Source organism: Ailuropoda melanoleuca, chromosome 17, assembly GCF_002007445.2.
Source record: "Ailuropoda melanoleuca isolate Jingjing chromosome 17, ASM200744v2, whole genome shotgun sequence".
In the NCBI taxonomy this organism is placed as follows: domain Eukaryota; kingdom Metazoa; phylum Chordata; class Mammalia; order Carnivora; family Ursidae; genus Ailuropoda; species Ailuropoda melanoleuca.
Window position 1 is genome coordinate 11745359 of NC_048234.1, and position 26096 is coordinate 11771454.

At 51.3% G+C, this 26096-nt stretch overlaps 1 protein-coding gene across 1 annotated transcript; it reads right to left on the bottom strand.

Annotated features, from left to right (window-relative positions):
- Positions 1-650: 650 nt before the first annotated feature.
- Positions 651-25440, bottom strand: ALKBH5 (alkB homolog 5, RNA demethylase). Its single transcript, XM_034646748.1, has 4 exons — positions 23895-25440; positions 15219-15299; positions 5697-5852; positions 651-4858 (listed from the first exon to the last, which is right to left on the bottom strand). Exons 1-4 carry the CDS (start codon positions 24662-24664, stop codon positions 4681-4683), a joined length of 1185 nt encoding a protein of 394 aa, XP_034502639.1. The 5' UTR covers positions 24665-25440; the 3' UTR covers positions 651-4680.
- Between the last annotated feature and the right edge of the window lie 656 nt (positions 25441-26096).

Genomic DNA, 26096 nt, shown 5'->3' on the forward strand with positions numbered 1-26096 from the left:
GACTCTGCTGCCGCCTTGTGGGCACGGGGGGCACTGCACCAGTGAGCACGCGGACAGGGAGCTGGACCACTCCAGCCCCACTGTCGCCGGCAACTTTTTACTTTGGAGCCCCTTCATCTCTTGCCAATGCCAATCCCTTAATGATTTTGACTTGTCCTCGACACAGCAGCCTGAGGGATCCCAAGTCTGATCACGTCCTCTGCTCAAAACCCTCCCATGGGAAGCTACTCTCAAGAGCCAACTGTCAAATCGTAATTTTGCAATTCATTTGTTAAACATTCTTGAAAAGTATATAAAATGTTAAAAACAAAGGTAGTGTTCAAAACTAAGCACTTCCTATGTGACATTTTGCTGTCATCCGTACACTGTCATTCCTTACATCTGTGGTATCTGTGGGGCGGAGACCCTGTACAATCGTGTGCTTCTGTCCCCCTCTCTTCCCAACTCCGTTTGGTGATCTTGTGCTGACAGCTTTCAATCAGCCACCAAGGGAGTGTTTACACCACAGAAATCGGCAAATGCCATGGATCAGGCTGGATTTTTTGTTGATTTTCTAGACCAGTGCCATCCAACAGAAACAGAATGCAAACCACGTTATGTGATTTCAAATTTGCCAAGTAGCAAGATTTAAAACAGTAACAGGAAACCAGTGAAATTAAAGTGTATTTTATTTAACCCAGTATGTCCAAAATATTGTCATTTCAACACGTAATCAATATAAAGTAACTAATGATATATTTTACATTCTTTTTTTCATACTAACTTCAAATTCTAGTGTGTATTTGACACTTAAAGCACATCTCAATTCAAACCAGCCACATTTCAAGTGTTCAACAGCCAAACTGTCCAGCGGCTGCCATATTGGACAGCACAGGTCTAGATTTAAGAAATCAGTAGAGAAAATAATGCAGATTAAATTTAATAGTAGTGCTGAGGCTGAGAAATTTCAATCCAATTAACATAGTTTGTTCCAACATGAGTAATCAGTAGGCCATGTACCAGATTTAATGACAGACTTACAGGGAAAAGAGTAGTGTAGTAGGCTTAACAGTGACCCCCAAAGATTTCAGGTCCCCATCCTTGGAATTTGTCCATTTTTTCACTTTGCGGATGTGACTAAAGATCGTTACATGGGCAGATTATTTTTGATCATCCAGGTGGACCCTAAATCCAATCGCTAGTGTCCTAATGAAGGACAGGCAGAAGGGGACTTGGTACATACAGAAGAGGCAGCCACGTGGCCACGGAGGCAGAGACAGGAGTTGTGGGGCCACAATCAAGGAACGTCAAGAGCCACCAGAAGCTATTTTAGAGGCAATGACTAGAGCTTCCAGAAGGAGCATGGTTTAGATATCTGATTTCAGCCCAATGATCCTACTTTTGGATTTCAGACCTCCATACTGTGCGAAAATAAATTTCTAATGTTTTAACCACCAAGTTTGTGGTAATTTGTTACAAGAGCCCTGGAAAACTATTATCAGCAATGGGCTGCAACTCCATTTGCCATATCACGGTTGAATTACAACCACAGGTAGGCTACAAATAAAGCAATCTATCAAAAAGGTCAACAAACGCATTTTTTGAGAAACACTTGGCTATACAGAACTTTAACAATAAAGAGTGTACTGTGTATTTTATTATTCGTAATTTCTGTGCTACAGATCTTTTATGTCGGCACAATTTAGAATAAGTGTGTGGGTGAGAGACCTATACCTGGTCTGTCTTGTATCTTTAGCACCCAGCACAGAGCCTGGCACACAGTAGGATACTCATTTTGAATGAAGGGGACTTTGGGCCTCAACTTCCCCCAGCACAATAGGGTTGGGCTCCCTACAAAGGCAGGGCTGGTGCCAGATGCTGTTAGAGCACCTACTGTGTGCAAGACTGGGGTGGGGGCAGAGTCAAATTCAGGGAGTCAGGTACGGGACCCCCCCAGGCTTTGGGACTACTCAGAAAATTCGTCCAGAGATGGGGTGCTGTGGAACCACTGCACAGAGACTGAAGCCAATGACACAGCAAGGCCTATTAGGGCTGGAGCCCTTCCCCTATCCTCTCCCGTCCCTCATTCCTGCAGAGCAAAGGGCCTCTTTGGGACTAGGAAGAGCCCAGGTGTGACTCTGTCATAGTTACTGTAGAGTTTCAGCTCCCCAGCCCTCCACATGAGCCCCCCCATTCTATGTCTGGGTCAGGGGCCTGGGCACAGAGTGGGAGATGCCCCCCTCTGCCACAAGTCTGGATGACTCTGAGCAAGTTACCTTCCCTTTCAGCTCCAATGTCTCCTCTCTGGGGCAACCGTGGCCCAGTCTATCCCATAGGCCCAACTAGCCACAGACCATATGGAGGCTCTCCCCCGCTGCCCTTCATATCCTGTCACCCATTTGCAGGACTGAGCCCTAGCCTGTCACTTGCTCCCTGTAGATTCTCCCTTCTCCTCTCTGAAATAGGCAATTAAGTGACTTGCCAGGTTTCCACAGCAAGAATTGGCCAGATTGGTTTGGGCCCTGGAAGTCAATGAGGGAGATTCCAGACTCAACCTGACCAGAATCTGGCAGCCAGGTCCGGGACCTGGACAGACGAAAACCCTCTGGGCCCCAACCCCAGTCCACACAAAACACGTCTGCCTGATGCCTGTAACTGTATCCCACAACTTTGTAGTACACATCTTGAAAGCAGGGACCAGAAGACTTTTGCTCTTTGCTCACTGATGAGGCCACAGTGAGGGCTCAGCCAGAATATGGTAGGAACTCAATAATTTGTTTAATGAGCAAAACCACTTGCCTATCTTTTACAAAGGCCAGGCTCTCCCTGCCTTTGCTCACCCTGTCCCTCCATCACTGGCACACAGCCTATCTGATCACACCCAGGGGGAAGGGCTTCAAACTCAGCAGGGTGTGATCCTGGCTCCATGGCAACCGGGGCACCTGGTCCATCCTCCTTGGGGTGGGAGAGAGCACAATAGGCAGAGGGCAAGTTCACCTTCAGCCCTCAGCCCTATTATCTCCCGTGAGGACCTCCCTGGTGGGCAATGAACTCTTGTCTGCCCGCCCCAGCCCCGGTAGAGAGTTAGGAAAATAAGGGGATTAAGGAAGCACCAAAGGCAAGTCCTCTCTTATAACAGTATCAGACAACTGTTTCAAAATATATTAGATTTGGTTTTTATTGTAGAGCACACATATCAGGGCAAAGTGCTGCACACACAACTACAAATCATTTTTGGGAAAAAAGCTGTAAAAAAAATAAAACTGCAAATGCTTTAGGTATGCAGTCCCAACTTGAATCCATCCTGGCAAAGGACTTCTGGCCCCCGAGAGGGGCTTCTTGATGGTGGCTCCCCCAGATTTCTGCAGCCTCAGACCTGGGCCTCTGTAAGACAAGGCCCCCTGGGGTGGTGGCAGCCTGGGGACTGGAAAGGCCTCTGCTCGCAGCAGGCCTGGGTCTCAGCCATGGCTGGCAAAGAGACATTCCTAATGAATCTAGATCATCAAAACCTTGCAACCTTCAAGGATCTGAGTAGGTGGGAACTGCCAAAAACTTTATTATCTTTTTCCTTTTATTACTTCTGAAAAGCCCCTTCCCCAGCTCCCACGCCCCTGAGGCAAAAGAGGCACCAACCCAGTCTGCAGACCTGAGCTCCGGCCTTGGATGCATGCTACAGGCAGACAGAGGGTGGGCAGGCACCTTCCTATGGGGATGACATGGAGAGAAGGCCAAAGCTGGCCAAAGTAGGAGAAAGGAAAGGGTTAGGAAAAAGTCAGGAGACTAAAGGAAAAAATAAAAACTCAAAAACAAAACAAAAACCTTACCACACACCGCAACAATTTTCCATACCCCAAATGCTAGACTTGGAAGAACACCAGTCCCTCTAGCTAGAAACAATTCCTAAAACTGCCCCAACATGGTAAATCTAACTGTTCCATACAATCACACGCGTATGCCTGAAAGCAGCAACCCAGCAAAGAGGCGTGCTCTTGGGAAGAAAGGTCAGGACCACTGTAGCCAGCCCCTCAGCAGCTCAGGGGCCTGTGGGCAGAGCAGGCCAATAGGTGTGGACGAAGCCCGGGGGCGGGGGTCAGCCAATAGCTTTGGGGTGGCAGAGAACTGTTTAAACCTCCACCCAGTCATCCTGAACAACTCTGCTGCAGGAAGAAGAGGGTATTTGCGTAAGCTTCCAGGGCCTGGAGAATGGGTGAGAGGTGGGAGGACAGCAGGCCTCCTGCAGAACCAACAAGGTGCATGAGACCTCAACCCAGCAAACAGACATGGGGGGGGGGGGGCAGAAGACTGAACTTCATTTACAACACTGAGAAGATTTACATTTAAAGCAAAACAAGAATTTTCTTAACCAAAACATCTTGTTGCTTTTAAATAAACCCAGCCTGACACAGCCCCACTTGAGAACAGCTGCTCCCCACACCTCTACTGGCCACTCCAGCATGAGCTTCTGTCCCCTATAGATGCCTACAGCCTTTCCATTTTGCAGGAAAACCAAGAACATGAGAATCAGGTCCCAGCCAATTCTGTTCTTCAGCCTTAACAGGCAACAAACCCGAGGAAAAAATGTAAGGATCAAAAAACCAAAAAAACAAAAAATGAAAACAAAAACCAAAAAACCGAAATGAACAAGAGGAGGGGGCAGCTACGCGAGGATTAACCAGAGTTCCCGGGAGGGCGTGGCAAGCCTCAGTGCCTCCGCATCTTCACCTTTCGGGCGGGGCTGCCTGCCGCCTCCGAGCAGTCCTCCCCAGACTCGTAGGACTTGCGCCAGTAGTTCTCAGAGCTGAAGCTACTCCTCCGACGGTGTGTGGGCAGCAGCACGGAGCGCCGGTTCTCTTCCTTGTCCATCTCCAGGATCCGAGGCCTGCAAGGGAAGGGGTGGGTGGAAGCGTTCCCTCACACCTCTCTGCGTCTGGGACGGGCCCTCACCACCCATGCGACAGCGCACTCCGGCTCAGCCGTTCTCCAGGAGGGGCGGTATTTGGTGGAAACACCGGCATCGTCTCTTTGCTCATGAAGTGCAGTGGCCACACCTAGTCTTTGAAACACCTCTGCCTAGCTGAGTCCAGTACCCCAGGACACCGCCAAGGCTGCCGGACTGGAGACAGCCTTCCCCAGCACGGCCTCAAGGCCCTGCACGGTCCTGCTGTCACCTCCACTTCTCAGCCCTCCTTTCTGTCCCCGCGCTCTCCTCACCTGCTCTGCTCACCAACTCCACTAGCCCCTGACCAGCAAGCTCTTCCTGCCTCAGGGTTTCAGCCCAGTATCTTTTGCCTAGATGGGGCTTCACATACGGCTTCCTCATCCTTCTCTTCCCAGCTTAAACACTTCCCCAACCCCTCTGAAATGGCTTCCTGCTCTGCTATCTTCCACGTCCTCAGCTTCCCTCCTAACATTTAAGTATAACCCATAAGAACATTTGCCTGGGTGGACTGAACGAGGGAAGTCATGGGAAGCCCACACAGCCTTCCCACTTGTCAGAATCTCAGCCCAACCCCTGCTCTCTGGGGCTACAGACAGCTGGACATGGGTTAGGTGGGAATGCCACCAATGCCACTGACCTAGAAGCAGACATAAGGCTTGGAAAGGTGGTCAGTGCCAGGCTCCTAACCACCACTACAGGCTTCCCCCACCCATTTCACCCTCCAGCCAGGCCATGGGGCTGCTTTGCCAGCCTTTGTTGAAGGTCGTGAGCCAAGTACCTGTGGGCAGCATCAGGGTCTGCCTTGCGATGGGACCGCTTGGGTTTCAGAGCAGGGTCCCTGGTGTTTCCCGAAAGACGATCTGAAGCGTAGCTGGGTGGTAACACAGAGCTGCTCAGGGACTTTGTTTCCAACCTGGGTGCGTCTAATCTTGTCCTGCAAAGGGAATATGCATGGGGTCACCAGTGGGCCTCTGGTGAGGGTGTGGGCCCCATCAGACCAATTCTCTGGCCAGGCAGAGGGGAGCCAACAGTCTCTGCTCTGTGCCTCAGCTTCCTCAGGGTTCAACTAAGTCTGGCTGACTTGCAAAGACCCGCCTTTTTAAGTTCAAGCTTAGGAGTAGGAACAGGAACATTTCTGTTTGGAGACCCCTAGTGACAGGGATCTGCTGCACCAGGGGCAAAACCCAGGGCTCTCTCTCAGCTGGACAAGCAGCCCCATCACCCAACTCCAGCCCAGAGGCTCTCCTGGGGCTTCTACTCCACCTTCCAGAGTACCGAGGGCCCCCAAATACTCCAGCAGATGCCTTCATCCTTCCTGAAACAGCAAGACAGGAAGGAAGGTCCCCCTGGTCCAGGCCTACGAAAGGGAAAAGAGACTCTCCTACTCTCTCACACAGGAACACTAAGGTTGTGGCAGAGCCGAGAAAGCCCAGCCCCCTCTCAACATTCACATACCTGGCTCTGATCCCACCACAGCCACCTGGCAGCTTCTGCTGGTTACAGGATGCTAACCAAGTCAAGGCCAAAGGGCTTTTGAAGGCAAAATCCCCACTGAGCATTAGGCGTGAGTTTTAAGAAACTCACTGCCCAGTAAAGGGAAACTGCAAGTATGGACAGGGGAGAGGGAGAAGGCAAGCAGGGAAGTAGTCCAGGGCAGTGACCAGAGTCCTTTATGAAGCCAGGCCAGAAGGAAGCTAGCCTGGGAAATCTCAAAGAAGCCCCGAGGCTTTCTGCGTGATACAGTGAAGGCTGGCAAGTCAGGCTGGTGGCAGCAAGGAGCAGGAGAGAAGCCTGGGGTGGGGAGGGATGGGGACACATCTGGCAGAAGGCCCTGAAGGTACCCTCCCCATAGGCAGCTGTGCACAAAATAGTCACTTGGTTGTGAGGAAGGTGCTGTGGTCAGAGCAGAGCATCCTCACAAGAACACTGCAGGGAAGATAGCAGGAGGGAACTCTGAAAGCTGCCCTGGCCTAAGCCGCATGGTGTTCTTGGTAACAGCTGCATGCAAACCTCACAAGGTCCCTCTTCCTACCCGACTGGCTGACCTGCTGTAAATAGATGGGGAAAACTAGGTCCCAAAGGTTTCGGTAAGTCACAGGTCTTGGAACTTGTGGGAGAAAGGTTTAAGCCCAGCTGAGACTCCAACCAAGTCTGACAAGCAGGAACCACAGGGCTCTGACCCTGGGCAGGGGTCTTTCTCCAAAGCCAGCAAGTGGTGCCTTCTAGCTGGGAACCAATATTCCAACACCCCCAAGCCCAAAGTGGTGGGCAGACCAGCAGGGCAAGTTTCCCTGCCCATTTGCTTTGGCCTTATGGAGAGGGAAGCCAGGAATGGTCAGCTGTGCTGACTGGCCCAAGAGTCTCGGCCTCCACTCTGAGCCCTATAGGCTCAGGGAACCAGGACCCACCTAGCAGCAAAAGGAAGATGATCCAGCCCTAATGGTTGCTGTCCTTTTCTGGGCCTATCTGTCCATCAAAGCAAAGTAGGGAGAAATGTGGCTGGCCCTAGGGCCTCTTCCAGTTCTAAGGGTCTAGAAATCAAGTGGCCTCCTTCAAGGCTAGGACTTTTTTTTTTTTTTTAAGATTTTATTTATTTACTTGAGAAAGGGAGGGAGGGAGAGAGAAAGGGAGAGAGGAAGGGAGAAGAGCAGACTCCCTGCTCACCAGGAAGTCACACTCGATTCCAGGACCCAGAGATCATGACCTGAGCTGAAGGCAGACACTTAACTGACTGAGCCACCCAGGCGCCCCCTCAAGGCTAGGATTCTTGAGAGGGCTATCAGGAAAGAGGTGGTGCTAGGCAACACCCAGACACGAGGGTGGGAATTAGAAATCACCGAAGCCCAAGGACCTCTTCTTTACCAGGCCAGGCTTCATCCCCCACCCCACCCCCACCTCCCACCCTTCCTGGCTGAGAGGTCCAGGTGGCAGAGAGCAGACTAAGTAAGACATGAGCCATTCAGCTTGGCTTAGAGGCCTTCAAGGGTGTGAAGCCTTATGGAGGAAGTCCCCCGCTGGCACAGTGGAGCTAACTCCAATGCTAAGACCCCACAGGTACCAGAAGCACATGCTCAGGGCAGGAAAACCGCTGCAGGATGAAAAAGCCCCAGTGAAGCCCTGGTGGGGAAGGCCCAGCAGCCAGCAGCTGTTTCCTCAGATGACTGATGGATGGCAAGAGAACCAAGAGCCGAGCCACCAAGTGAAGAGCCTGGCCCACGCACCTCTGGGGCTGGAAAACACTGAGCACATCCTGCCACGCAGGCAGAGCTGGCACACACCGATCCCTGGAGGGGCCCCCACCCTTCTTGAGCTGCCTTCTTGGGGGCCAGCCTGGGCAGCCAGGAGCAGTCGTGGTGGCCCCCCATCATGGGTGCAGGGCTGCTAGAGAGGGTAGGGAGACAGGTGGGACCAGCTGAGACTAGACAGGCCAAGGACACGGACTGGCTCTGTTCTAACTGCCTGAAGGAGGGGAAGGGTGTTGTTCTGCACATGACAGTACAACTGCCATCAGGAGGCAGCCCCCAAGAGAAGGGATGATCAGAAGTGGCCCTACTAAAAACCCTGCCTCCTGTACCCACTTTGGGAACAGTATAAGCTGTGGGGCCCCAAAGTGCTCCTGACACACCCCCTGGGGCTATCACAAGTACATCTCAGAATAGCTGGAGAAGTTCCAGCTCCCTCCACTTCCAAAAAGCTACCACTGCTGCAGGAAGCCAGGTTAAAGCAAGATCCCAAACCCAGTGCCCACTGGCAGCTTAATTTCTGAGAACAGCCCTCTTAAAAGCCAGCTAGCTTCCAAAGAGCAGGGTAGGCCCCTCAGGGTTCAGCAAACAGTTCCATAAACTTGGAAGTCAGGAAGTTCTACCAGTAAGGGCTGGGCCTGGGCCTCCTCAGGTGGCAAGAAAAACAGAGACCTGCCTTATAGATCTGAGTCAACATCCCAGGGGTTACAGCAAGGTACCCCAGGTATGTGAGGTCACCCACGGTGTCAGGACAGTCCCCAGGACAAAGCAGGGATTGGGCACAGGGGAAAGCCAGAACAAAGGGAGGATGACTGAGCATTAATATTAACAAACCATGTAACCTGAGGGCGAAGGGAGGGAGCTAACCATCTAAGGAGCCATCCTTCCTTTATCACTTACTGAACCCTCTAATCCTCCCGAGAAGCTGTGAGGAGGATTATTCCCACTGTAAGGATGGGAAGTAATGCTAAACTGGAGACAAAGCCACGGGCCTAAGTCACACAGCTACTGTCCCATGATAGCCTCTGAGGCCCAGGTGGGCTCTCTGTACTGCAACAGAGCAGAGTGCTGTCCGGCAGACCACCATTTCTGGGAGACCAGGAACCAGTCTGCACCTCAGGCCAACCATCCCACAAGTTGTGGCTCTACCCTCACACCAAGCACCCTGTGCTTACAAAGCCTGACTTTCCCGACGGAGCAGAGAGGCAGTGCGGCAAGCCCGTCTGAGCACCCCTTGTCTACTGAGTGAGCCAGGCCTCTAGGTCTAAGCTCCAGCACCTGAGTGTCAGATTCCCACAAAGCGCAGACCTGTACCATTGTCTCTCCCGCAACAGTACCCACCCTCTCCTGACACCACTCCCCATCTTCCACCAAACTCCCTCCAACATCACACCTCGCTGCCTGCAAGACAGTTTTTTGGTATAAGATTTTATTTATTTATCTGACAGAGAGAGACAACGAGAGAGGGAACACAAGCAAGGGGAGTAGGTGAGGGAGAAGCAGGATTCCCACCGAGCAGGGAGCCCGATGCGGGGCTCGATCCCAGGACCCTGGGATCATGACCTGAGCCGAAGGCAGACGCTTAACAGCTGAGCCACCCAGGAGCCCCCTCCAAGACAGTTCTGACCATAGCAGGCTTCTACGCCAGTCTCAGGAGAACCTAAAAGGCACGTGAGGGGGTATAAACCAAAGAGAGGGCACCCCAAGCCCATGATCCTAGCAGGGCCTCCAGAAGACCTCCATACCCAGGCCTGCAAGATAACCAGGCCCCAAGAGCCTCTCCAAATCATTCAGCCGGATTACCAACATGTCATACCACATACTTGTGAGCCAGTGCTCCACAGATGACAGCTAGACAACAAGGCCAGCATCATGGGTGCCCAGGAATCCCCAGTTCAGGCCTGGTAAGGTACTGATATCCTCCACACCAGACGCCCAAACAAGCTTGCTTTCCCCAGCCTGGGCCAGTGAACAACCTATCTCCAGGTTTCCCTTTCCTCTCACTCGCTGTGCCTGGACTCACACCTTACCTCGATTGGACACAACCTTCCTCATCCCCTACCCGACTCTTCAAAATCAGAGGGAAAATATGGTGAGGAAGGAGCCAGGAGAAGCAGGCACAGCATTCCTGAATTTAACCACCCCTAGCACCACCACTGCCCCACCATCACTGCCCCAATTTATAGGTAAGAACACAGGACTCAGGTAAAAAACCTGTCTTCAGTGAAGATGGGGCAGAGCCAGGCCGGGAGCCTAAGCCAGTTTCATCCCATCTTACTGCTCCCCCATTCTTTGTGCAGGGTAAATACACACGGACACACTCATTCACTGGACCAGCAAACAAAGGTGTGCTAATCCTTGGCCCAGGGGATGAGAATCATGGAGACAGAAGCAATGGCACAGGTCTCGGTGGGGGCAATGTCTCAGCCTGAGTCAGGAAAACCAAGAGCTGGCCGCTCCTGCTCCCCTGATGAACCCCAGAATGCACCCTCCATTCTCACCCACAGCTCATACACACAGAGCCTCATACTTGGACTACTCTGCTTTCAGGAATAGTCTCCTCCTGGCCCCTTGGAATCCCTTGGTCTGAAGGACCAAATAAGCCATTCAGCTCAGCATCCTACCAACAGTCTCTCTCATACAAATCCCTCACCCCACCACTTCCTGGCACACACCCCACCTGCCTTGGTTAACGTTTGGCAAATGCACCTCTAGCTGCTCTTCCCAGCTGCAACCACTGAGCTGAGCTCACTCAACCAAAAGCAAAGAAACGGGCTATTAACACTACCTCGAGCCACTTTATCTGATTAACTGGAGAGGTTAGCCATGCAGGAATACAAGGGCTTGTAGGCAGACCTAGGGCAGCCCTGGTGCCTCCTGAAGACCAAGGGACTGTGTGCCCTGGCCACCAACTGAAGGTCCTGAAGGCCCACAAACCATCTCCTGATGATCAAGTGTTGAGCTAAGACCTCCTTCCCACACCTCCCCTCAACTACAGAGACCCTCTATACTACATGCCTTCTAGCCTCTGAGCTTACCGGTTTTTTAAAAACAATTTTTATTTAATTGAGAGAAAGAACACACGTGCAAAATAAAATGAGCACAGGGAGGGGCAGAGAGAGAAGCAGACTCTCGCTTAGCAGGGAGCCCGACGCGGGGCTCGATCCCAGGAGCCTGGGACCATGACCTGAGCCAAAGGCAGACGCTTCCCCGACTGAGCCACCCAGGAGCTCAGAGATTACTGTTTCTGCCTGGCCAGCAATTTCTAGCTCAGCAGCCAGATCTACCAATTCTGTCCCCAACCCACCCTCAACTCCAAGCTGGATATAATTTTTAAATTTTTGTTGTTGCTGTTGTTGCTTGCTGGGCTCCAGCAAATATACTTCGTGCTTTTAAGACCATTCATACTCTGCTTGTGTGTACTGGCATGGAAAATGCCAATCTGCTATGTACCAGCAGACCCGGGTTCAAGGTCTTACTCAGCCCCTTACTGGTTGTGCCCCTGAACAGATTATAACACTAAGCTGCAGCGCAAGGATTCCACTCACAGGGAAACTCTCAGGTGGTCACTCCCAGCCTCCCAGGCCACCCTGTGAGAAACAACGGTGTCACACACATGAAGACTCAACGACAACCACATTCAAAGGTGCCATGTTCTGTTGAAGCAAAAAGCACTTGGTGGCCACCCACCCATGTCCCCCCATGAGGCGCTTAGAAGGACTGTCCCAGCTCTGACTGACCTGAGCTGGTGACAGAGCCCCCCAGGCCCTCCCACAACAGCCTGTGCAATTTCTATCCAAACTTAAGAGAAGGCAGGACTGGCTCCATGTCCTCTGCCTTTGAGGAGCAGGGCCGGGAGATTTCGCCCATCTATACGCGGCCTCACCAGCAAGCAAGTCACCCAGGTACCCGTCAAGGGCACATCCTTGCTATCTAGGCAGTGCCTAGGCCGGGATGCTCCCTTTTCCATCCTGTCGCCAGCTTGTCCTTTTCCAAGACAAGCCCGTACAGTTACTGTGGAGCTGCTCTCATTCGCCTGTGTTGTCCTCCTCTGGTTAAGTCCTCTGGACCGGGTCTCAGTGCTGGCCCTGGATGGACAGGGCCCCCGCCCCCACAGAATGCAGATTTGGAGATTGACAATGGCAAGTATATGGGCTATAACAGTCTAAAGGGGAATGGGGTACAATGAGAGGGCTACAGCTATGTGTGTGATGCTTCCTGCACGTCAAAATGGTCAACACCTGAGCCTCGAAGGATGGCTAGGTCAGCCAACTTTCACTGTGCATATGTGGGTCATCTGCAGGGTAGGATGTGGAGCGTAAGATGAACATGTTAGATGGGAAAACATCCCCAACAGAGGCCACACACTGCTGCAAGAGCCCAGGATGCAAGTCCACGGACCATACTAGGAGCTGCAAGTACTTTAATCTAAGTGTGGAGTACAAGTCAACAAGGAAAACTCTCAAGAGGTTAGGCAGGATGGACAGCCAAAGCCCAGCAGGAGCCTGGCTTTTATCTTGGGCCTCTCATCTAGTCCCCTGAGTTGTCTCCCTACAGCTGGGCAGTATTCTAGCTCAGCTGACCTGGGGAAGCTGAGAGCCCTCCTCCCACTCCACTCCAGCCCCCTCACACCAAATCTTGTGTTTCTATTTTCTAACCCAGTCTGTGGTTAGCTCCTGGGCCCGTTCAAGTCAAAAGGTCAAAGAGCATCGGTCACCCACCAACAGTCATTCTCCAAGGTCAGACCACTGCCAGGTATCCGGCTGGCCAAAGAGATTCTGGGGGACCTGGTTAACAGTGTGGGCTCCTAGTTCCACTGAGAAGCATCCAACCCAATCAGCCTGGGAAGTCAAGTAAAACAGCCACCACTGAAGAGGGAAGAAACATCTGGAAGAATGACCTGACACTCCAGCTATGGCCACTTCATTTGCACCTCCAGTGAAAATTTCTCTGGGATAAGCTACTTTGAGAGGCTTGAGGGAACACCTGGGAAGTTGCTGCTCTGGTTTTATACCACTCTGGGAGTTCCTCTCCAAGCTTCCGGCCTAGGTGGGCCACTTGTCCCTGGCTGTAGTTGGAAGTGCCAGGACAGCCCAGGAAGAAATGACTGGGGGGAAGAGGCCAGAAGGGAGCTACACTCTGGGCTGCATCACTTCCGTGTTCTGGGTTTTGGCCTGTGCTGGGAACCACAGGAAAAGAAAGCAGAAATGCAGATAAAAACCCTTCTTCTGATGAATTCTGGGAATATTCTTAGGCTCGAGGTGAGACGCTGCCAGCTCCTGATGGACCCGTCTGCAGCTCCCACATGTGCGTGGTGCTCTGCCTACACCCCAGCATTGTCCTTCAGGTCTCTATCATTTCCATTCTACACAGGTACAGCACTCAAAGTTTTGACCTGACAAAGTGGCAGAGCCATGCCAAAGAGACTTCATCCGCCACATTCTGGAGTTCTAGACCCAGAAGACCAAGATGCTCAAGTTATAGACTGAAGTTAAAAAAATGGAAAGCCAGAAAGTAAGGATGTACATAAAAAAAGGAGAGAGAACTCCTAATGGCTAAAGCTGGAGTAACTGGAGCATAAAACAAATACTCATAAATTCACACTGATATAAGCAAACACCTGAATAAAGAAATAAACAAGGAAGGACAAAAAGAAACAAAATGTCTTTGCTGAAGAATTCCAAATAACTTGGGTGGCAACTCCCCACTCAGGCAAGTGGAGCGAACTCCCCACTCCTTATGTGCAGGCTGCACGTAGCAACTTCTGTCCTAAAACAGGGGAAATTGTAACTTTAGAGTGAACACACCCTCAGCCAGGTGTTCACGGTAAATATCAACAGTGAGAAGTCCTGTGCCCTGGATATAACTGAAGAGAAGGTTTTGGTGTTTGTTTTTTTTTTTTTTCAACCTCTGTGGTCTTCTTCCCCTAAGCCCCAAACCCTAGTCAAACCATGAGAAAAATGTCAAATTCCAAAAAGAGATATTCTACAAAATATCTGACCAGTCAGTGTCATCACAAATAAGACAAGTCTGAAAAACGGTCACAGCCAAGAGGAGCCAAAGGTAACATGACAACTAAATGGTAACGTGGGGTCTTGGAACACAAAAGATATGTTAAGAAGAGAGGAAGGAAATTCACATAAACAGGAACTTCAGTTAATAACAACGTATCGATATTGCTTTCCTGACTGAAACGTATCTTACTAATATAAGACACAAGATCCAAGAAGTGGTGTGCACTCTGTGCTATCTTTACAATTTTCTGTAAAATCTAAAGCTATCCTAAAAAATAATGTTTGTTAAAAAAAAAAAAAGAAAAAAGATGGCAAGCTATAGGACATTGTGTTCTAGCTTGCGGGGGGGAGGGGAAGCACTGGTTCTGCTCTCCTGACGTCTATACAACACTGGACAATCATCTAGCCTCCAAAGAAAAGACAAGCTTGTCTTGACCTAGCATGATTGGCCCAATCCATTCACTCCATGAGCAGAAAACCAGAAGTGCTGAAGAGGCCAGGTCTGGTGATGTTGGTCAGTACATCCCTGACCCCTGGCCAGAGAGGAGAGACAGCCACAGGCTATGTGACTGCTAAACACTGCAGCCTAACCTCCCACCTTGGTTTCCTCTTCTCACTCCCTGCCCCTCCCAGAAGTGAAAACCCAGGCATTTTTAAAGCAGGCTGCTAAGGCGCAGTCTAAAAATAGCAAGATCACATGCGACAAATCAGAACCAAAGAGAAGGGGAGAGAGAGGGTGAGGGGAAGTCCGGAAGAGGGGTCCCCAAAGCTTGTCTCAAGACTGTGTCCATAAACACTGGGGGCATGTGCTTTTGCTCAGCCCCCAACTCCCTAGTTAAGCAGCCACAGAATTTTCCAATGAAGAAAAGACAAAACAGCTTTTTCCTCAAAGAGTTAAAATCAAAAAGTATGAGACCTGATATAGCTTTTTCCTCTCCCAGGCTTCATGCTGCTATGCTACTGATACAGAGGAGCCGAGTTCTAAGGGAATCCAGACCTACATCTCCAGACAGGCCTGCAGGTGCCAGACACGGGGGCACTTACTTCCTGAGGATGATGACCGCTCTGCGCTCCTTGATGTCCTGAGGCCGTATGCAGTGAGTGATTTCATCAGCAGCATATCCACTGAAAATAAACACAGAGCATATGAGCTTGGAAAGTGAACAGACAATCAAGGTTCCTACCGGGTAAAGAGAGAAATATGGTCCAGGTCTTATGGCCACCTCCGCCCTGTTATTTTGAGAGGTTCAAGGATCTACATGGAAAGGGAAATCACCTGTTAAGCTCTAAGATGCTCCACTCAAGAACAAAACCTGGGATGAGGCAAAAGCAGGCTGGAAGGCAGAAATGACAGCAGCAATCTCCCCACACGAGCCAAGAGCCCTTCTTTTACAGGGCCCCCGAGAAGGTAACCTTTAGTCACTCCGGAGGCAGCTAGAGTGACTCAGGCCAGACCTTGGTGAGAAGACAAGAACTGCATCTCCCCTCCTCTTCCTCCCTCCCTGCCCCTGACCCTTCAGCACGAAGAGGAAGCCAAGGCAGACACTGACAGCCCTGAGTCACCAGAGAGAACTAAGGCTGCAATGATCAAAAAGAGAATTTGTCTACTTGAAAACAAGCTTTCAAAAACCTCCATTTGGGGGGATCCAAAAATCTTGAAGACAGCTGTGTTTGGGATATTTTAAGAATTCCCATCACACTCAAATATCTATTTATTTTCATCAAGTTACACGATTGAAAAAACTGCTTAGACCAATGAATGTGGGTAGATAACTGTCCTCTTCACAGCTAACATCTTTACGATTTGAAACTCTGGAAGCAAACTCAGCATCCTGAGCCTCCTCACATGCCCTCACCGGGAGCATGGCACCCAAGAGGCACTCCCACCCCAAGTTCCTCCACTGAGCTGAGTACACAGCCAGACACATGCTCAACCACAGGCAGTAGTGGGAGGTGAACACCTCAGCCTTGTCTTGTCAGCTTTTCCCTGGCCACCCCACGACCACAAATCTTCCTCTCCACAGCTGCTCATCAGCTCCCTTCTCAAGCGCAGCTATAAAGACACCCATATAACTGTTAGAAACACTGCAAGCCTGGGAGGAACTCCTCAAAATGGCCAGGCTGCCCCATGGGGCAAGAACTAGAAGACAAATAAGAAATAAGAAGTCCAAGAGGGAAAACCCCTCTGATGAGAGGCCATGCTGGGAGAGACAGAACCTTTATTATTACTTTTTTAAAGATTTTATTTATTTGTCAGAGAGAGAGACACACGCACACACACACAAACAGGGGGAGTGGCAGACGGAGGGAGCAGCAGGCAGAGGGAGAAGTAGGCTCCCTGCCAAGCATGGAGCTTGATGCAGCACTCGATCCCAGGACTTTGGGATCATGACCTAAGCAGAAGGCAGACCCTTAACAGACTGAGCCACCCAGGCATCCCTAGAACCTTTAAAGTTTTCCTCTCTGAGCTGCTCCTAGACCAGAGGTTTTCAAGTTTTCTGTGAACATTGGTCCAAGAAGAGACTATGGACAAATGCCCACAATCAAATCAATGTGGAAAATATTGAAGAGTTTAAAAAAGCATGACTATGTTAAGGGATCTGAGAATTACTACAGCAAAAGAATCTGACGACTGTTTAACTGAGCACTGACCAAAGAACCTTCTCTCAAATAACACCTATTAATATCCGTAGGCCTACAGTGAGAAATGCCACATAGAGATAGAGGAGTTGAAGAGACCTCAGTGAGAACCTGAGTTTTGTTGCCTACTAGCGTTGTGACCTTACGGAAGTCACTTGCTGGGGGCCTAAACCTATTTCTTCACCTCTAGTAAGGACAGCAGGTTATGGGTGTTCACTTTGTTATGCTTTACAATTTAGGTATTCTTTTATGACCACTAATGATAACAAAATTTTATATCTTATTTGAGAGACAGACACACACATACACACAACACACACACAGATGCACAAGGTGGGGGGCAGGAGATGGAGAGAATCCCAAGTGGACTCTGCACTGAGCACAAAGCCCAACAGGGAACTTGATCTCACGTCCCTGAGATCATGACCTGAGCTGAAATCAAGAGTCAGATGCTTAACCTCCTGAGCCACCCAGGTGCCCCAACGACAAGATTTTAAAAAGGGGGACACTGCCTCTTCCCTTGCAGGCAGAATTAAAGAGTTCTACGACTACATGGTTGGCACCCCTGGAAGCTGTAGGGCTGTTGTGGGAATTAAGCGAGATAACGCAGTGTGCCTGGCACAGCATTCCCGTTTACTAAGCACAGGATACAACGCAGAGGGCCCTGGACCACCCCGGGGCAAGCTAGAGACTTGAGTTCAGTACCCGCCAAGGAAATGTGATCTGGGTTCCTCTTGCAGGGACCCACCAACAGAAAAGGCTTCATGGCCCTATTCCCAGAGCTAGTTCCAGAGCTCGTTCTAGGCTCCTGTCACTCCACACTGGGAGAATCCAGGTGTGGGGTGCAAGAAAGTCCTGTATAAACACAGGACTTCCCCCCAAAGAGCTAAGTCCAATTCCCCAAAGGTAATGCAAGGCACATTTCTAAGGTCTGAGCCTGCAGTACTAGCCATAGGCAACCTCTCCTACTGTTAACAAGAATCAATCCGTTTGACATGGCTACAGGCACCTGGGGCCCTTACCTCCCATCTTCAATAAGGAACCATGCCCCTTAATGCAGAAGGAGTAAACCCAGATGTCTGTCAAACCTTAACTGCCCCTACCTCCCAAAGGGCTCCAGAATTTTCCCACTGAGCCCAGGCCTCAGTAGAACTAGTGCAGGGGCGCCTGGGTGGCTCAGTCGTCTGCCTTCGGCTCAGGGCGTGATCCCGGCGTTATGGGATCGAGCCCTGCATTGGGCTCCTCCGCTGGAAGCCTGCTTCTTCCTCTCCCACTCCCCCTGGTTGTGTTCCCTCTCTCTCTGGCTGTCTCTGTCAAATAAATAAAATCTTTAAAAAAAAAAAAAGAACTAGTGCAGAGGTAAGACCACATGGACCCCCAGAAATGACTGTGGCCCTGAATGCACCTGAACAGCTCACTAGCACTGGTCTTCTAGAACTTCCTGGCAGCTGTGCCACAGCCCACTGACCCCTCCTCAGTACCTCAGGCTCCTCTGGGAGCAGCAGGCTCTAAGCCCTAGCCAAGGGAAGCTCTTCTGGCTAAACTTCAACAGAAAATGTCCAGCAGAGACCACAGAGAATTATTTACTGCTAAGGAACCTACTTACTACAACAGAAACTGTCTGAAAGTCCCAGTCTGCCAGCCTGAAACTTAATATGCCCTGGGTCCAGCCCTACCCTTGGCATGAAGAAAAGTCCCAGTGCCTCCTGCTCTTTGTTTTTCCAGGGAAGGGAAAGGAGGAAATACTTCATTCTGGTCAGCCTCCTGCTCCCTGCCCAGGCTGAGCCCTCTCAAGCTCCCCCCACCCCACATAGCAGTGACCAGCACGCAGAAGCATCAAGAGTGACAGACCTGGCTCTGTCACCTGCTAGCCCTATGGCTTACAGTGATTCTTAAGAGTCTTTCTTCTCCCCAGGGAAGCTTTCCTCAAATCCCCCAGGATGGGTTTCCCCCACACCAGCCACCCACCCACCCACCCCTCTCTACTACTACGTCTGGCCTTGCGGAAATTGCATTTTCCCTGTAAGACAAAGTGCTGCAAAGGTCTTATTCATCTTTGCACTCAGTGGACACTAAAGTGAAATGTTGAGCTCAACTGCTGTTTCTACATCTATAAAGCAGATCTCACAGCAAATCCTTCTTTAGAGGCTTAGGTGCGGGTTAAACGAGGAGTCTGAAAAACTCCAGGGGACTGTGCAGGACTGTACGCCTCTCCTCTAGGGAACAGTTTTGGAGACAGTGTTAAGGCAAATTTCCAAAACAGCTATCATTCCCCATCTACTCTGTGCCTTGCCCAGGACAAAACAGACCCAGAGGTGGAAGGACTGCCAAGATTATCAGGACTGCCTGACAGCCTCCCTTCAGCTACAGCTACCTGCTCTGGGCAGCCCCTAAGAGCCTGCCTCACGCCTCTAATGGGCCCACAGAACTAAGAAACTTAGGCTTTGGGAAACATCAGGCCAGCCACCCAGGCACAAGGGTGGGATTGTGAGCTCACACTCATTACAACCAGACCCAGCCTTCTAAGACGACACATGGCCTAACTTTATGAGAAGTCCTGGGACTTTATAAATACAGGAAGAAGGTCAACCTATTCCAGGTCCCAATTCTCTACACATCAAGGTATACAGAGTAGCTAAGGACAGAAAGCAGCTCATCTCCAGAGACTTTTTTTTTTTTTTTTAAAGATTTTATTTATCTATGTGACAGAGAGACAGCCAGCGAGAGAGGGAACACAGCAGGGGGAGTGGGAGAGAAAGAAGCAGGCTCCTAGCAGAGGAGCCCGATGTGGGACTCGATCCCGGAACGCCGAGATCATGCCCTGAGCCGAACCAGGCACCCCCATCTCCAGAGACATTTTACCTAAACTTCAAACATTCAACAGCGTGAAAGAAATTCAATCGTCTGTAACAACTCTATGCCATCAATATAGCCCATTCTGCAGAGGAAAACTAAGGCCCAGAGAGCTTAAGTTACTCACCCAAAGTCAAACAGCTAAAGTGATGACAGTGGAACTCTAATCTCTTGATTTCAATATCTACGCTATACTGGTTTTGGGCTTTTTGGTTGGGGGGGGTAGATAATAAGGAACAGAGAAAAAAGCCTATCTGTGTTTTCTGGTGACAACGTCCAATCTATCCTGAGGACCTCGCTGGCCTCAGGAAAGGACATTCAATACCTACCACCCCCAAAGAAGTCGTCTACAAAGATGAGCCCATGTCCCCAGAGAGCTAGCATCCTATCTCAGCAATGGCTGCACAGCAACTGCCCAAGCGAAATGTCCAGCCAGCCCTAAAATTTTTACAACCTATTTACTTTCTGCTTACTCTGAGCTTCATGATTAAGACCATGGTTCACCTGCTAGCTTCCTTCCCCTTGCTGCTTCTGCCTTCTTGTTAGGCCTGGCAGAACCAAGGCCAGTCAATCCCCTTGGCCCAGAGCTCCGCCTGAGAATGCACAGCCCTGACTTCATCCTGAGGTTCCTCCCCCTTCCGTGGAATCAGAAGACTGCACACAAGAGATGTGGCCCAGGACCTATCTGCCCTACTTTCCCAACTATTTTAAGCCAGAAAGCTAAATTTTGCTTTCAAAGAGCTGAACAAGATCAGCCCTTAGCCCAGAACGGACAAGGGTGCCCACTCCACCCAGTATCAGTTATTACCTAGAAGTCACAGGCTGCGTTCACCGCTGCGTGTCCCATGGCTGGGTTGTAACAGTCATTTCCAGACGGGTGGTTAAGGCCTGGGTCTCTGGGCATGTGGCCACCACAACCACAGACATGTAGCAGTGATTAAAAGTAGCAGCAAGTAAGCAATTAGTCTTGAGGTAATTATTCTAATTAATCCAACTAAAATGTGTTTTAATCTGCCCATTCACCCTACAGAGAACAGGAAAGGAATGTGGAAAGAAGTGATACGAAGAGAAGGTAAAAAAATACTTATTTCCCTGGAGAAGAGGGGACCCAACTAGGCCCAACATGGGAAGGTTACAAAAACAACAACAAAAAAAACCTGGTTTTGGAAAGACATTTAAAACACTTCCAGAAGGGTCTGTGAGGCACTGCTCTAAATGCCCACATTTGGACACTGCTGAGTCAATGTTTGCCACATGCTAATGTCTACACTGACAGCTATTAAACATAAAACAGTATTCCTGCCATGCAGCCTTGGAACGGGTATAGACTCCACTGCCACCAACAACTGATGTCTGATCAGATGAGAATTACTAAAAACCCTCCCTACCTGCAGAGAACGACTATTTTCATCAGCCCCCGTCTTCCAATCTGCAGCTCATCACTTCCGGACTGGGATACATACCAGGAAGTGAAAGAAAGCATCCCCTCTTACCAGCTTGGGGAAGAGCCCAAGCAGCATTTAAAAAGAGGCACTACTAACAGGCAGGTGTTCACCCACCTGCATGCTAAGTAAACAGAGTACTAAGTGAGCAGGTGCTAGAAGATTAAAGTTAGTGGGGGCATCCAGAACCCTAGAGCAGTGGCTCTCAACTGGAATGAGTTCTGCAGCCCCGCCCTGGGATAGCTGGTAAAATCTGGAGACATTTTTGGTCACCATGAAGGTGAGACTGCTATTTAATGGACAAAGACCAGAGATGCTGCTAAACATTCTACAATGCACAGACCAGCCCAAAATGTCAATAGTACTGCTACAGAGAAGATCTGATCTAGAGCTTTCCAAGGCATGCCTCGCCAGAATCTCTACTTCAGGTCCAGGCTGAAACTGAGAACTAGAAATGAATTCCATCCGCCTCAAGTAAGCACCTACCTGCCCCCACCTTACCTATGGCTACTCCCACCAAAGCTTCCATGCTCTCCCTGCTAACTTCTTTACTTGACTAACTTCTAGTCACCCTTCAAGTTCTACCTTATTTCCTCCTAAAAACTTCTAACACTTCAAAATGCTCCCCCCCCTTAAAGTACTCCTGCAGTTACTTTCCTGGGCTGTAACTGTCTGTGGCTTCCACTAGGCTGTGAACCTCATGAAGGGAAGAGCCACGCTGTAGGCTCCACCAAACCCCAGCCCCTTCCCCAACAAGAGAGCAAGGGATCATTAAATGGTTGTGTATTAAAGCAAATACCCATTTAAGTGCCTACCCCTTGCCAGGCTTTGTATAAATCACCAAATCACCACGTTTAGTTCTAAAAGGTTTTGGGAGTTGGCATTACCCCCACTTTACAGATGGGAAAGCCAGCTCAGAGAACACCCACAAGGTCCCAAAGCAAATGACAGCCAAGCTGGATTCAAAGCCTGGGGCAGCACTTTTCAGGACATGACTGACTGAGCCTCCCACATGAACTCCACAGCCAAGTCAGAATCCAGGAGTTGGAAGGGACTGGTAAAGCTTTAGGACTTTACTATTCCAAGGAAAAGATGAAGAGTATTTTCCTGATGATGCAATCCTGTTGCTGATCACTAACAGACCTGCATTTTAAGAACTTGAAACTTCTGCTCTTCAATACGGGGTGGGGAGGTGGGTGCTAGGGGAGAGAAAGCCTCAAAGTCACAAACTGTCTCTTATGACCACCCATTACACACCCAACTGCTAGACCTCCTCCTGACAACCTTAAAGATCTGTGACTATGTGGAAAATTAACATCCCCTTAAGAGACTAAATGGCCTTTGTGTGAGGTCCTTTTAGTTATCAAGAGCCCTTCAACGAAGTCAGACACCAAACTGCCTTGCACAGCAAGCCACTTATGAGGTCTGTCCTGGAAATCCCATCTTAAAGGGCTCTACTAAGGTATCAATTTGGGAGCACCAGTTAGATCGGAGGACAAGCTTGGAAGCCCAAATGACAAAGGGGCACCTGACAGATAAGTGGCCGGCTAAGTTTCAGATGCACAAGGAAGCCAAAGTACTGTTTCTGCTACCACTGACTTCCCAAACTTCCCCATCAGGAGACCCTGGGATATCACAAGGATCTGCTGCCACCCCCAGATACAGAAGCAGCCTCAGCTATTAAACTCAAATGAGGGCTCCAGGGAACCTGCTTCTCCCCAGGACCAGGGCCCATCGCAGACTTCAGAGGTTAAGCTGCTCACAAAAACTCAGCATGTCCTTATCCTACGCTAGAATTTGGTGGTCAAGCAAGCTGCTCTGAGCAGCTGCAGTCTAGAGCTCCTAAGAGGTTTTGGGGATTACTGAAGTACAGTTCTAAGTTATTGGTTTTAGGGCTGGAAGGAGGCAGCTTCCAAATAATTTTCTACTTCACATAAACAACAAAGGTGCTCCAGCAGGCCATCTTCTTGGGGGCCAGGGTACCGAGTGAATTCTCAGCAAGATCTGGGACCCAAAAGAGGCCAAGAACCTAAGTTCTGTGGCTGACACAACCACAAAGCCAAATACCAGGTAAAGAGATCCGCTTTATTTGGTTTCATACGGCCCCAGTAACAGGTAACACATTCTTACAAAGGACCAACAGGCTCTTCTGCAGCCAATAGGGGCTGAATTTTCAGTCCGCTGCACTCTATTTCTGCCCCAACCACTTATCTGTTCAACTCCAGGAAGTCATTCCCCATGTTGGGAAGAAAAAACATGTATCTCTCAAATACTCTTAGGGACCTTCCTCTGTATTTTCTCTATTAAGAAATCCTTATACCTGTCCTGTTTAAAAAAAAAAAGAACAAAAAAAAACATCACACAAAAACAGCATAGTTGGAAAGACTCTCAGATAAGAATTCAACCTTTTTTTTTTTTTTTAAAACGCAGATTTGAAAACAGAGGCCCAGAAAGGAAAAGTGACTTGCTAAAATCACACACAGAAACAGACTCCTAAAATCTCAGCCTTCTAGAAAGATGCCTTTCTATCAATTCTTGGTCAAGTGATCACGCCAAACCTGCCCTCGGGATACAAAATTCTAGATTGGTTCGCGGCTGCTCTCTACTTTCTTACTACACGTTTTAAACACAGACCCCTTTTCCCTCCCCACTCCCCTCCCCCCAAAACCAGGAAAATGGGTCAGAACTGTAAAGCGTGGGCTCCTATTTACTGCTGCCTCTTGGGTGAGGGTGGGCAGCTAAGGCAGCAGGAGGCAGGGCCGCCCCCTCCTCCCAGGTGGGTTACCTGAGCACAGTCACGCTTCCCCTGCGCACGGGCAGAGAAAGCACAGGTTCCGACACCCGGATAGGCTTGAACTGGAACTTGCAGCCGAAGCAGAGCGCGGAATCGCTGAAGAAGGACACGGACACGATGGGGCGCTCGAAGATGTGGATGGGGTCCACGTGAGACACGATGCAGCCGCCGGGCTGATAGTCGTTGATGACGGCGCTGTTGACGAAGCCCTCGGGGATGACGCGGTGCTCCACCAGCTTCTGGATTACCAGCTGGTGCACCCACTCGGGGATCTCGTCCACATCGCCCGGCGGGTAAAGGCGCTCCTGGCCAGGCCCGCGCTTCTGCAGCTGGGCGCCATACGTGTAGCCCTCGCCGAAGAAGTACTTGTTGCGCAGCGGGGCCCGGTCCACCGTGTGCTCGTTGTACAGGCCCTTCTCGGCGCGGGACACTACCTCGTCGATGCGGGCCTCGATCTTGGCGCACTCTTCTTGGCTGAAGAGGCGCATCTGGCGAATGCCGCTCTTCACCTTGCGCGCCTCCTCCTCCTTCTGCAGCTGCTGCTCCTCGTAGTCGCTGCGCTCGGGGTCCGAGTCCTCCTGGTACTTGCGCTTAGCCCCGGACACCGGGTAAGGCTCGGCTGCGGCTGCAGCGGCAGCAGCGGCGGCTACGGCGGCGGCGGCGGCGGCCGCTGCCTCCCGGCTGCCCGCCTTATAGTTGTCCCGGGACGTCATGGACTTAAGCTTCTCACGCAGGTCCGTGTAACCGCTGGCGGCCGCCATGGCCCCCGCGACGCTGCTCTAGGGTCCTCCGGGGTGGGAGGGGCGGCCGGACATGGCTCTCGGAGGACGCGCCCCGGCGCCCCGGGAGTAAAGGGGTTCCTCAGCGCCAGACCCCCATGCGAGACCGGGGGACGCGGCGGGGGGCGTCGTGGGGCAGGACGCGGTGTCGGGACTCAGGAGCGGCGGGTCATGCAGCGGTGGCGGCAACGGGGCTTCCTCCTCCACTACCTTCTCCACGTCCCAGGGAGCAAGGGCGCCGGCAGCGCCTCATGCCGCGGAGGGCCGCTGCGGAGAACCGACCCGACTCCCAGTCAGACCCTCAGACGCCCGGCCCAGCCCGCACTTTAAAGCGCTCCTCACGACGTCACGGGCCGTCCGCCCGACGTCCGCCAGCGCCGCTCCTCAGCGGGCTCCTCAGCGCGCACGCGCAATGCCGCCGGCCACCGCGGCTCCGCGCGCAACGCGCATGCGCGTGCGTGTAGGCCGGGTCACCAGAGGCGCTGGCGCAAGCGCAGACGGGGACCGCTCGGCGTCCGCCGCCCCTCCCCCACTCACTGAAGGGCTCCGAGGGAGCACCCTCAAATAGCAACCTGCCTCCTTGACGCGTCACCTCCGCGACCGAAGGGCTCCCTCCACAGGGGTGCGCTCACGCTGTCAACGCTGTCGCTATGCTGCGTCACGGCATCGTCCAAATGCTCGAAAACGCCTCAGCCCTCAACGCGCAACCACCGAGGAACCGCCACAACCTAGGCTGCCCCGTCACCGCCCCCTTTGGCGTTTGCAGTTTTTTCATTGGGTCACCGGGCGCGCGCCGGGCGGGCCCAGACGGGAGCTTCCGGAAGTTGGTTCGCATTCATGCCTGTCAATCAAGCGGTCGCCTTGGCTACTGCGTCCGTCACTTAATTAGCTGCATGGAGGGCGTCGAGGACCCCTGAAGGGTGAATGGGTGGCTATGTAAGTGCCCGAATGTAGTCGCCAACGGAGAAAAGCCGTCAGACTCTTCAGGAAACTTCTGAAACCAGCAGAAACTTATCAAACTGTGGGGCCGAGAGCACCGGGTCCCACCTCTAAGTCCAGACCGCGACGGCCGCAGAGGCTGGACTCACTGAGGGGGCACCTCCCTGCCCCCCACCCCCGCCGCCCGGAGTGGACGTTCCACGAGTCACGTCCCGGTGGCGGCGGGCGCGTGCGCAGCCGCGAGACGCGCGGGGATTTGGCGTCGGTTTTCCTTCGGGTTAGAGATGGGTATAGGGGCTTCTTTTGGGAACGATAGAAGGAAACGCGAGGGGACAAGTGGGCTCACGGTGAAGGCAAAGCCATAGCTAATTACTAAGGACAGTTCCAAAGTTTTGCAGCAGTGCGGTTGGACAGGGTGCGTGGCGTGGGTAAAGGCGTGGCGGTTCCGCGCAGGGGCCGGTCCCCAGCTAGGGGT